This window comes from Montipora capricornis, chromosome 4 (assembly GCF_036669925.1).
Source record: "Montipora capricornis isolate CH-2021 chromosome 4, ASM3666992v2, whole genome shotgun sequence".
NCBI lineage: Eukaryota > Metazoa > Cnidaria > Anthozoa > Scleractinia > Acroporidae > Montipora > Montipora capricornis.
In genome coordinates, this window is record NC_090886.1 from 8,943,110 (window position 1) to 8,955,955 (window position 12,846).

A 12,846-nucleotide genomic window follows, 5' to 3' on the forward strand; every position below is an offset into this window, starting at 1 on the left:
AATGCTTAGATTCTTATGACACCGAAGCTTCTTATGCACTCCAAATACTAGGCTTATACACTGTACCTCTCACTCTGCCTCAGTCATCACTGGCAGTTACAACTTAATGTTTCACATCAACAACTGTATCCTAGGTAAACACCACCATGACAACACGTCTCATTTTTTCTCTCTTTTTTTTTCAGAGAGTGCCCTTATGTTTCCCTGTCATAAGCACTGTTCATGTTTAAATGCATTGTAAAATAATTAACAATTATTGAAATCCATAAAACTGAATATGAAGACTTAAAAGACAAACCTCTGCTGCTCCCAGAACCTTTAAACTAACAGTAGCTTTCTGTTTATCTGTCTGCATTGGTGCTGAGATCAATGGTATTCTTGTGATTGAAATTGAAGTTACTTTATGGAACTCTGCCATGTGTGTTATCTGCGAGAAACCACAAATTAGCTTCAAGAATCAAACACAACATCAATGAAGCTAAAGGTTTTAGTGACAGTTAACAGGCGGCTTAAGTCAGCTGAATGCTACTCACTCATTCCCAACCCATATTGGTTATTATCCTTCACAACTAACACTTAATTTAACTAATAAAAAAATTAGATAAGTAAATTGATGGCCCTGGACTTTCTCTAGGAGGCCCACCAAGCCTGCAGGACATGAGTGCCACATCAAAAAATCATTCAATGGAACCCTAAAAGAGAAATAATTAAAGAGTGCTTATTTAGCCTAGTAGTGCCGAGCTAGCACCTGACCAGCGGGAATGGTGCTCCAGGCATGGGAGCCAGCTGAAGCCACCTTGAGTGTGATGATGATGATGACAAGGATCATTGATGGTACATTGATCTTAATGATGAAGAGCAAAACTTAGAGAACTTCAGTCAAATCAACTCACAAGTGATCCACGCTCTGCCCTATAACATATCCCATCTTGAGGGCCAATGACCACATCAACAGCTATTGTCCATCCGGTCTGAAAGTTAAAAGAAAAGCAAACTGCAACTAATGTCAACACTTTATAATAACAGATTAAAAAACGTCACATTCATATCAAGCTTTTCAAAAGTTGCCATCCGCCAATGAAGAACATTTTATTTATTTCTAAATTCTATTTCTAGAGGGTAGGAGAAACTACTAGGAAAAACTAGGAAAGTCATAATTTTATTTTACACATTGTCAACAAAAGTACAATAAAATGAATGGAGATATTTAACATTTTGTGAAGTTTTGCTTTCAAGAGTCATCAAACTTGGTGAAATGTAGAAGTCATTTCAACGTTTGAAGTGAGTGAGTAACTCACATTACACATGTAGCTTCAGTTTCTCCAGAGTTGTTTTTTATGCTCTTCATTTGGGTAATAAAATTACCTTTTGTTGAGATAGTTTTCATCAAAATACACTGTTTTTTGTCAGAAAGTTCAACAATATTGCTTCCCTAATCGCAAAGAGTGGCAAAAATAATTCAGATAATTTGAAAGTTCGCTCATTAAATTTGCAGCCATGCTGGAGACTTGGCATCCTTGATTACTATGACCATGGTCAAGAGTTACACCATAGGAAAATTCTGCCCACTGCTGTAACCAATCAGATTGCTGGATTCTCAGGATACTGTGCCACCACGATCATAGAAATAGACAAAATAATTTCTTGAATTCAGTCTTTGAGAGGTCTCAGCCAGTGGAATCAGCCTCAGCCTCTGTTATTCCGTACACATCTGTATCACAAAATAATAATATCATAATAATTTGACATTTTTACTTGACTCACCCCAAGTGAACACCTAAAAGATTCACGGTCAAACCGATGGAGTTTAGAAAGAATCTCAAAAAATGTGTAGCAACATTCCACTTCACTCAGAGATGCATACTGTTTAAAGTATCCATGGATGGTTTTCCGCAACACCTTAGACTGCAGAAGAAGAAAGAGAAGGTATTAGCAGATGGCAGAAGTAAAGAGATGTCACAACTAGTTCGCTGTCAACGTTGTTGCCTGCTTTTAGTTGTGTTTAATCCTAAACTGTATAATCCTATGCACCTTGAAAGATAACTTATTCTTCTTTGATGAAGAGGACCGTAAGTAAAGGCAACAAGGGTGATGTAAAGGGAAGCAATGGCCACCTGCAGTTGTTGGTACTTTTCAAACACTGCTCTCACCAACAAGGCGTTCAAAATCACCTCCTCCTTTGTTGTCTTGGCCCTTTACATTGCAGGGATGTAGCTGACCATAATTTCATCTGGTTGAAGGTTGTTTTGAGGTGGTAAGTTCATGCTCTGAGCATCAAAGGGCATTCTTCAAGATGGCGAATTCAGGGAAAGAAAAGACACACAACAGTACTTAAAACAACCCTTTTTAAATTAATTTGCAATTTCATAAATTTCCAGTATCGATAAATTCTAGTGATAATTCCCTATGCTAACAGATAGTGAAATTTTTTGACAACATATCGCATGTACTATGTAGAGAATGTAGAGAATAATTTGCAATCTTCTTAGTCACTTTGATCAACAGACAAAATTCAGCCGGCGATAACCCCGTTCTCAAATGGCGATTTTCGCCGGCAGCCGGCACTTAACGAAAATTAATCCCCGGCATTGCAGTCTCCTGCACTGTAGGTTGGTAGAGATTAACTTTCCCTTATTTTTCAGCTCCTACTTTACAAAACAGTCCTTTTTTTTTACTGCAAACCCTCCTGACAACATGGTATGCAACCAACCCTGGAAAAACCATTGTACGTGTAATTGAGATCTTCTAATGAGGGTTTTGACTTGTAAGGAGCATAATTTATGACAAACAACAAAGTTGCAATACATTTTGTTGACCATAACAGACAACAACAAAATCATTACTGGAGGCAAGCACTGACCTTCATGTTTTCCAACACAGCCTTTGGTATAAACTTTGTCAGACCAACTTCCTTCCTAAATTACAGACAAACAAACAAAATGATGATGAAGCTTAATCAACAAAAACGCAAAGGATAAAAAAGTGCTCAAGCTTCATGCACAGCGCTTAATGTAACTGTCTGACAGAAATAACAAAATAAATATGTTAACATTTTTAAAAAATAGTTCTTTCCGTGGCTGTTGTGTTTTAATTTAAAAAATTGTCTAAATACTAAAAATTTGCATGAAGACCTTGTCTCCAGACTACTTTATTATAAACCTTTTTTTAACAAATAAGCACAAAAAAATCAACCAAACCATAACATTTTAATCAGCTTAACACATAATTTGTAATTATACATGAAAGTCATGGAAGAAATGCATAAAGATGAGTACCATAGCAACATGCCACAAAACATTTCTGGCCTTGCAAGACCCAGACGATTAAGTGATATTATTGACTCTGTAAAACCTATAACTGTTGTTTAGAAATACAGAAGTTCTAATATGAATTGACATTCATGCAAATGACAAAGGCCTTCAAATAAAAGTAATACTCCACACAGTAAGCAAAAATCACTTCTTTTAATTTCCTGTGTTAATGTCATACATGTAATAATTTAAATTACAAAACTCACTCAATGTATTCAAAGTTTGACTTCTTATCAAGGGCTATCTGAGGCATGTCCTTAAAGTACCTCCTGGCAAAAACAAACAACAATAAAGTCAACCATTACAAAAGAGTATTTTCAAATGGCCAACAGAAATAAGCATAAATGTGACATGTAAATCAAGAAAAGATGTACATGTAGTTTGATGCTATTCTGGTTTAAAGAATCAAACTGCGTCTGATAAAATAATAAAACGGTATCTGATTGTAAACCTGGCCCCAGTTTCTCAAAGGCTGGATAATTTTATCCGATGGATAAGTCACTATAGAGAGTATGAAATGTACTCCACGTTATACTTGAGAAAACTTTTTGTACATGCATTTACTTGGATATTCTTAGAGTGAACATGTTCATGGTTAGGTGCACAAATACAAAATTTAAATAAATGTCTTTGTATAGATTGAAACTGTCGGATAGTGACTTATCCACCAGGCCTGAGTTGTTCAAAAGGAGGATAACACTATCCCCAGAATAAATCACTATCCAGGGAATAAACACTAGCAAAACCAATTGAGTGAACCAGTGGATAGCAATATCCATCCTTCAAACAACTGGGGTCAGATGAAGTTATCCGGCCTTTGAAAAACTGGGACCAGGTTGTAATGTGAACCTTAAATTTTTATGTCGTTAAATCTCACAGAGTGATAACTGTTTGTCCGATTAGCATTCTGTTTCAAAATTGCACAAAAGTTATTACAGGAGATCTGTAAGGTATTTACACAGACTTGTCACTGTAATCACACTACATGTATATATGTTTCCGGTAAAATCCGTTTTCAGGTTGAATCCATTTTTACCCAGGTTAAACTGATGATCCTCATTTTACCTTGGTTCTGAATATGCACTCAGATGAATTGAAGAAACATTTTTTGGGTCTAAATTAAGCCTGGAGAAAATTAGGGTCAGGTTAGGATTAGTTTTGGTTATTATACATGAATATCAATTGACTTATTACACAAAAGTTAATAATGAAATTAAAGAACTGTGATGGGTTAAGCATGTTTGTCTTTGTGGTGTATTGGTGACGACGCAGGACCACAGATCTGGAGGATCCGAGTTCGAGTACCAGTGAGTGCACAGTACAGTTCTTTGATCTCTTACTATGTTGTAATGTCGATAACTGCATAATGAATACAGAAACCGATAAGATAATATAAATCATTAGGATGATGTGTTGAGATTGGTAAGACAGTGCTTGAGGGAAGGTGGAGGTGTTTTCAGTCCTTTTTGGAGGATTGATAGCTGCTTTAATATTCAACCTATAGGTAAAATGAGGATCACCAATTTAACCTAGGTAAAAACGGATACAACCTGAAAACGGATTTGACCGACAACGTATACATGTATACCCTTTTGTTTCATTTTATTAGCTTCACCTGCAATTAAATCAATTACAAAAAGAACAAAGAATACTTGCAAAAGCAAAGGACCAAACTGCAAAGGCAGGGAAGCCACTACAGCTTGATGACCAATAACCAGTCCCACTTGTCCAATACATGTATTTCTAACTAAGTAATACTTGGGAAAAAGACGGCTTGTCACCTCATCTCCAGCACTCCAAGTCTAAAAGCAGTGTCCTCATCTGCTTTTTCGCTGTTGTGCTGTAGATAGTCATTCTTCACCTGGAGAAACAGATTAGTTACTAAGTATTAACTTACAGTGTATGAGAGACTGACCAGTGCAGCAGATGAGAATACTAGCATCCACGGACTCACATCACCAACAAATGAGATGGCAATATGCTGTCACATACATGCACGTCCAGAAATGCCTCTAATTAGATGCATGCAGATTGCGATAAGCATCCCAAAGCATTCCCTTGCTCTTCTGCCCTACTTCAACATCACTCAATTCTTGGAATAATTTTATACAGACAATAATATTAATATCCCAAAGTGTCCCCCAAATGCTGCTTTTTAAGTAAAGATTAACTGCTGCATTTGCCCAAAGCTAAAAATAGCGCCTTTACCCTTACCTTATCGCTGGAAATACGTAGCAAAGGCTTGGACTTAAGGGGACACTTCATGTTGGATGTCAAAATTGGGCATGAATCTAGATTACTGCCTAGAAAGAAGGTCAGGGAGCAATCTCATTCCCAGAGTCCACTTTTTTTTTTTTTGGTCAGCACCAAGAACATGGATTCTGGCCACTTTCAATTTATGCACAGTTGTCGCGAAGGTCCACTTTTGTAACCATTGACAACCGCTGTTGTTTCAAATTTCTGAGCATGTGGAGATGAGCTGGAAGTCTGTGATTTGAAGACTTCCTGCTTTGGAAGTGGCTGGAGTCCATAATCTTGGTGCTGACCAAAAGAAAAGCAAACTCTGGGGACGAGATTGGTTGGGGAATTGGCAGGAAGCAAAACAAAACAGAGAGACCCATGACAACCCTGTAAGCAGGAGCTGATGCAACATGCAACCACTGCCCGACAACATCAAAACTGACTTCAGGAGTCAGCACAATTTTACAATGATTGTATGCTTTCACTGCCCATGATAGAATTTCGTTTCCTAGCTTGAATCTTCATATCATCTAAGGAATGTATGGAAAACATTGTACAACTTGAACGAATCACAAGTTCTACATTGATTGTACAATATGATCAAATTTACTACCCTAACGATTCTCAGTTGAGTAAGCCACTTAAGAAGTTTCACGACAAGGTTTCAACACTTGAGTTATCATGTTGGCAAGTGCAACTTGCCTCATTTCCAAGAGTACATTTCTTACTTTTAGGGCCTTGATGTCATGAGGGATGAAGCCAACCAAAATCAACAAGATGGTAACGGTTAAATCAAACTGGTGGCCGTTACCAGTTAAATGACATCAAAACCTGAAAAGTTACCCTTGGAAATGAAGCAAGTTGCCCTTGACAACATGATGATACAGTAACTTTAACACTGAAACTTTGTCACCAAACTTCCCTACTGAGAGTTGTAGTGCAACACTGTTGCAATAGTCTTCTTCACTTGGTTCTTCTGGATGGACAAAAGGGTAGTGAACATTTTGGTCAAATTGCATAGTTTCTTGGCAATTACTGTACTTTTGAGTCATATATAGATCATGTTGAATTTCTGAAAATATATAAGTTTACATAGAATTTAAGGAAACTTTAACCTTTACTCTAACAAGTTAAAAGCACTACATGTATGAACAGATGGTGAGTAAAGACGTGTCATGAATCTAACCAGATTTACAATGTACAAATAAAGGAAAATTGAACCGCAGAGATCAGCTTGCCAAAGGGCATTAACAGCCTCAGCTGACCTTTGGTCAAGCTCTGTATGAGACCATCTACAGTAATCACATAATTTATCATTGCTGTGAAGAACCAAGCAACACATTGGTACAACTACTACATGAACTGTAGACCGAACTAAACTTCAATTAAATTGGATTTAGCCAAACACAGTACCTGGTCATACAAATAAAAGAAAGTGACTTTATCTCTGGTGTACAGCTCTTTCAGATCTTTTGGAAAGTATCGTACTCTTAACTGGTATCTGATGAAAAAAGCAAAATGTACAAACTGTGTGATTTTAATTCTACATGTAAATACACAAGTTGCAATGATAAAATTAATGGTCTAAGTTATATTTTAAAAAAGTGCTGGGCAATGTTAAACGCACACCAAATGGTGATGACCTACATGCATATACATAAACGTCACTGAGGGTCATAACTCATAAAATAAGTAGAAGTGAATTGCACAGCTAAGAGTAAGCATTACTGTACAAAAGATAGTATATTAAGGACATTCGCGCAAAAATCTTCCCATATTGAAATTTGTTTCAATTCTCGCCTGAAGTTAGGTCATAAATTACTTATGAATTCCAAAAATGAAAAAAAAATTGGGGGGTCATCGACTTTGTTTTGGAGAAAAAGGCAAGGGAAAATGCCCTAATTTCAATAGATAAGTCATCATAACGAGATGTAGCCTAACCTACTCATCCGTTGAAATTCATAAAAAATAATATGTTACAATGAATGTTTCTGTGAATAGAAATAATTATAAGAGTGGGTTTTTTAGATAATTGCATGCCGCTGTGGATGTCGTAAACAGTAGAGTTAGTCCTCAACGAGCATTTTCGCATGCGCTACCTGTTGTAACCACTTCTGGAACTCAGGACACAAGGAAAGAAAATTTTCAAAAAAAGATAACATCTTACATCGTGATTATTTTCATTTAATCGTGTTTTGTAGATTGTAGGAAGAGCAAGTGATTTATGTCTTAAAAAATAGGGGTCGCCATTGATCTAAAATCGATGTGATGTTGCAAAGCTCTTGGAAAATTTAGTTGGGCACGAGTTTCATGACCTGTCGGGGAAGGACTGGAACCCAAGACAGGATCAATTGATGAAAGGTTTTTGTAAAAAAAACTTTCTCAAGCATAGCAACAAAATTTCAAGCAGGTGTTATCTTTATTTGGTTAGTGTTTTGTATCATATCTCTCCATTGCCATCTTTCTCATCTTCTGGAGTGTGGTTTTAGTGAAATATAATCTGAGTATGGCTGTTTCATCTTAGTACACACTATTCAAGTGCATTAGGAGGAGAAGATAATCCTGCTCTATTTTCATGAAAGTAAAGGAAAAGAACTTCAAAAACATGCATTTATTTTGAACTAAGAAGTTCGTAAAGTAATAAAAACATTTTTAAAAACCCACCCCATTAAGTTAACCCTTTGACATCCAAACCGGCCGGCCGAAACCGTCTAACGCCAGACGATTTTACTCGTCAATGGGGAACCCCTGGGAGTCAATGGGTAAAATTTATGCAAGGTTGCTGACTAAAACTAACCTTCCTTGAGTTTTCAAAACTTTTAACCATTACTCGATTAGTGACTTTTTCCAGTCTCGCGGTCCTTTCTCTTTAATGTTTCATGATGAATTGGAAATAAATGTGCCTTTCTTTAGCTGACCTGGAAATTTTTCCCCAGCATTTTTCTCGCCATAAGATCTTAACTAATGCTTAAAGTCATGCGTGACATTTACAGTTGCGTTACCTGCGCAGTAAAAGTTGCATACAAACAATTAAAAACGTCCTTAAGGCAACAAGGCATGCACCTCTAGTAATCAAGCTGCTTATTCAACTTACTTCCATTCATCTGCAGGGTACAAAGCCTCATGTTTCCCTCTTACTTCTCCTATTGTAAGCTTGCTGTTAAGCCAGAAGCATTCATTTGTATTGACATGCTCCAGTTTGATGCCATAATAGTCTCCTGTGGTTATTGGATCAGCCCCAAGGCTTCCAATCACTAGATGAACAATTCCCTGAAAAATAAACAAAAATGTGAGCATACATGTAGTTGGCAGATACCGGTAATCAGATAAAAGCTTATAACATGCCCATGCCCATGCTAATTGGATGTACACGGATTTCAATAAGTGTCATGAAATACATGTTCCCTTCCTCTTCTCCCCAAAATCAACATTACTCGTGTCTCAGAACACTAACTTCTTACTAACCGAGCGTGAGGACCGTACTGAAGAATATTGGCCCGAGGTCGTGGCAGTATGGACCGAGCGTAGCGAGGTCCGTACAAAAACGACCGAGGGCCAATATTCCCCAGTACGGCTCGAGCTAGCTTGGTTAGTAAGTAGTTTATTATATGGCCTTTTAATTACCTTCTGCTTTGTTTTTGCAAGCCCGTAATCGGCCCGTGGGCATTACGGGAGAATAATGCCCTACAATTCAGCCACAATTAGCCAATCAGAGCGCGCGTTATATCGGCTAAAAACACAAGCCATATAACAAAGACAATTAGCATCACCTACAAAGTGTTCCCCAAATGCTGAGCCTCAAATAAGGATAAAAAGCAGCATTTACCCTATCCTAAAAATAACATTAACCTTCACCCTTTGACACTCAAACTGGCCTGAACCAGCCAGGGGTGTTTACATGATACCAGGGTGACTTTCGCGCCGGTGCAAGTTCACTCCGGTTCCCTCTCTTAGCTCTGAATTTGTTAATTTGACATCACCGAAAAAAGTCATACTGGGGTGACTCACACCGGCGAATTCATACGGATTCACCTAGTCATCATGTAAATGCGGTAAGAAATCAAGAAGTCACACCAGTGTGAAACTCGCGCCAGTGCTAGTCTTCTCATGTAAACACCCTCTTAGTATTTTGCTCTGTCTAACGCCGGACCATTTAACACCACTGGGGAATCCCCGGGAGTCAGTGGGTTAAACCTTGTTGTTGGAAATACATGTAGGTAGCAAAAGCTTAGACTTAAGCGACACTTCGTGTTGGATGCCAAAATTGGGCGTGCAGCTAAATATGTGCATTTCAGGGCCTAAGTGAGATGGATATGACATATTCTGAGAAACAGGGAGGAATACCTAGTATGGATTATTCAAGGAATCATCTACAGGAAAAGACCCAGGAAGGAGAAGAGTAAAATGCTGGACAATCTCAAGGGATAAAATACCAAAGATGAAATGAGAGCTCCAACCGGAGACTGGGATTGGTTCAGATGCTGAACAGAATATTACATATACAGCTGTAGGTACGACTTATGTCCAAGAATGAGGTGAGCATATTTGGGTCAACATTATTTGTAGCAAACAGACACTTCTCAAAATCGGCTTGCATCAAAATAAATGCTGTTCTGCTGGAAACTCCCGATTACTACAATGGAGATCCCAGGTTCAAACCCAGGCCACACAATTAAGAAATTGACTTAAAAGCACTGCCTTTGTTCCCACATTGGCAAAACATTAAAACATTACCAGATTTTTGCTGCACCTCACACTTGGTGCCTGTGATACGCTTCCTTCCAATATTGATCAATACAAGTTGAGCATTATCCAATTAATTTAAAACAACTCTGAAACTTCCATACCAAAAACATACTACATGCAAAACTCAGCAGCACTTAACCAGACAGATTTGACTCCTCTAATACACAAATCTGGCACACTGAACTGTGACAAAATATGGTACCGTAAATTGAGTTCCTAGAAGTTAATTGCTCAAAAAATGCACACAAAACTAATACAGTAACTTGCAATAATAAATGCTCAATATAATTCAACACGGAAAAGGAATTCAAAAAATAAATATGCAGTAATTGAAGATATTCAAATCAGAGAACTAAGAATTTGAATAGAAAACAATTTGTAACTTGACCCACAGAATTAATTGAATTCTGGAGACAAAATCTTAAAAAGTTTTATTTCCTTTTAAACCATAATTTATTATTAAATCTCCTTTTCTTCCAATATTCTCTGAAAATAAATTCCGGTTTCTATTTAGAGGAATAAACGTGTATTCTATTGACAATTGACATTTTTAAGAAGAAATTTCATCTTAAGAACTGAAAAGAGAACCTTTTGATTACTAAGCTGCAGTCATACTAAAGATGTAGCGTTCCGAAATACAATCTAGCTTGAAGGTAAATGATAAAAACGGTACAGGTATATTTGGTGCTGCTAAAATATCCAAATGCAAGAATTTACTCCGAAGAAATCCAAAATGCAGTTACAAAGCTAAATATTATATCTCACGAGAATGCATCAGAAAAATTTACAGCGATAAATGCGCGAACACCCTGCGGTTTTTAATTTATTTCCACAGACACTTCATTAAATTCAAAAGAGTCCTTGTGCGAGAAAGCTTCGTTGGTATAATTCCATTTTTTTAATCAAATATTTTGCGTTTGACGAAGCAGGAAAAATAAGCTTAGTAACAAGGCAAAAGACACGTACCTTGATGTCCGTGGCCTCGCCACATTTTACAGATCTGGAATCCCCGTTGGAAAGGAACACTTTTAGGGTTGAACGAGCGATGTCTGAACCAGTCGAGCCCCTATTGGAATTGGAACTGTTCTTTTTGCTGGACGATCGAGACATATTTATCCCCTAAAAGCTTAGATTACCAAGACCTCCTGTCATTCTGATGATTCCAACAGTACATCAACAGCCACAGGTTATCGTGTCAGCACACCACATCATTTAGATATACATTTGTCTGGACTCTGTAGGAAACAACGTTCCTATTTCCGAGAACTTCAGTTAGCCGACCAGCACACGAAACAAACCCACCACAAGAAGGCAATCTACTTCAAATTAACTCTCTACCGCCAAACAATCTTTCTTTTCCGTTGGCTCCACCACAATTCGCGACGACGGCTACGGCAATTGCTGCGAAAAAACCCGATGAGCGAAGCAGGGATACAAGTTGAACGTGGTTGTTTTGGGACAGAAAGGCAAGATGGCGGACATGAGTTGCGCGACGTATTGTGGGACAGAAGAAGTTGGGTGCGATTGTCAGAACATTTCCGGTTTTGAGGAATAAACCGGAAATTTAGAGAAAAGGACAAGAACGTTCGTAAACTCTGTTTATGAGTCTTTTAGTTGTTTGACGTAGTAAATGCTCTGTCTAGTGACATTAAATTTTATCCATCTAAGAACACAATATGACTGATTATCCACAAATGGAATGAATAATACGGGGAAGAACTTGATTGGTATTGAGACAGAGCAATCTTGTTTGAAATCAAAGCACAAACAACTTGAATTGTCATGGAGGCCCGCAAAAATTACGTGACAAGCCTATCAAATTAAAATCACGACAACAAGAACGTGATAGTTGATTTTGACGAAAGGTATTTTCTCCTGTAGAACATGTTCACCCAGGTTGGCGGTGTAAGGCTAATTATTAATTTTGCACAAGGAATAAGCCTCTTAAAGAATACGGTTAATAATTGTGTTTTATGCAGCGATCGTATACAAAATGAGCAGTTAGTGCGATTGTATGTGGTCATTGTGGTCATTTAACTGAAAAGAAATAGTCGGCTGGTTACTTGCAAAAAGAAAAAGAAGGTTTGAATTCGGAGTTACCGAAAAAGAGCCATTTAGTGGTCAGATGGGATCCACATGCAAATTCCGAGTTCTCACTTCTGGACCACTGAACCATGTTGCCTCGACCTTTCTCCCTTGTTTCCAATATCTACCCCGAACTTTTTTGTCTACGTTTGATTCCTAAAATATTTTGCGTGACCTTGTTGTTTTCGGTCCCTGTTCCTTTGTTCCCGCGTCCAAATCTTCTCCCACATTAAAATCCTGGGAGGCCGTCACATAAATTCCCTTTAAAGCAATGCTCTCTGGGAATGCTCTCCCGAAGGGTCAACAATTTTCCATTTTGTATTTCATACAATTTGTCTGTTGTCAATCGTTTTAGCTCCTTTGAATTACTGGAATTTGTTTTGTTTTTCTATTAAAAACAAAGACGGCTTTCAGAGAGGGACTGATACTCTATTGTGACCTTTGTTAAGTATGTACTCGACCT

The 12,846-nt window shown here is 37.7% G+C and overlaps 1 protein-coding gene across 2 annotated transcripts in view; it reads right to left on the reverse strand.

The window, feature by feature from the left end:
* Nucleotides 1-11,794, reverse strand: part of LOC138045468 (focal adhesion kinase 1-like) — a 45,944-nt gene extending 34,150 nt beyond the window's left edge. Inside the window, exons 1-9 of one of the 2 annotated variants that reach the window (XM_068891983.1) lie at nt 11,265-11,794; nt 8,647-8,822; nt 6,966-7,053; nt 5,093-5,172; nt 3,518-3,580; nt 2,861-2,915; nt 1,765-1,905; nt 894-971; nt 299-427 (exon numbers count right to left, since the gene is read on the reverse strand). In XM_068891983.1, coding sequence (XP_068748084.1) covers nt 299-427; nt 894-971; nt 1,765-1,905; nt 2,861-2,915; nt 3,518-3,580; nt 5,093-5,172; nt 6,966-7,053; nt 8,647-8,822; nt 11,265-11,408 — 954 coding nt within the window. In that variant the 5' untranslated portion in view covers nt 11,409-11,794. The remainder of the gene's footprint in view (nt 1-298; nt 428-893; nt 972-1,764; nt 1,906-2,860; nt 2,916-3,517; nt 3,581-5,092; nt 5,173-6,965; nt 7,054-8,646; nt 8,823-11,264) is intronic. The other variant, XM_068891982.1, reaches the window with a different exon arrangement.
* Between the last annotated feature and the right edge of the window lie 1,052 nt (nt 11,795-12,846).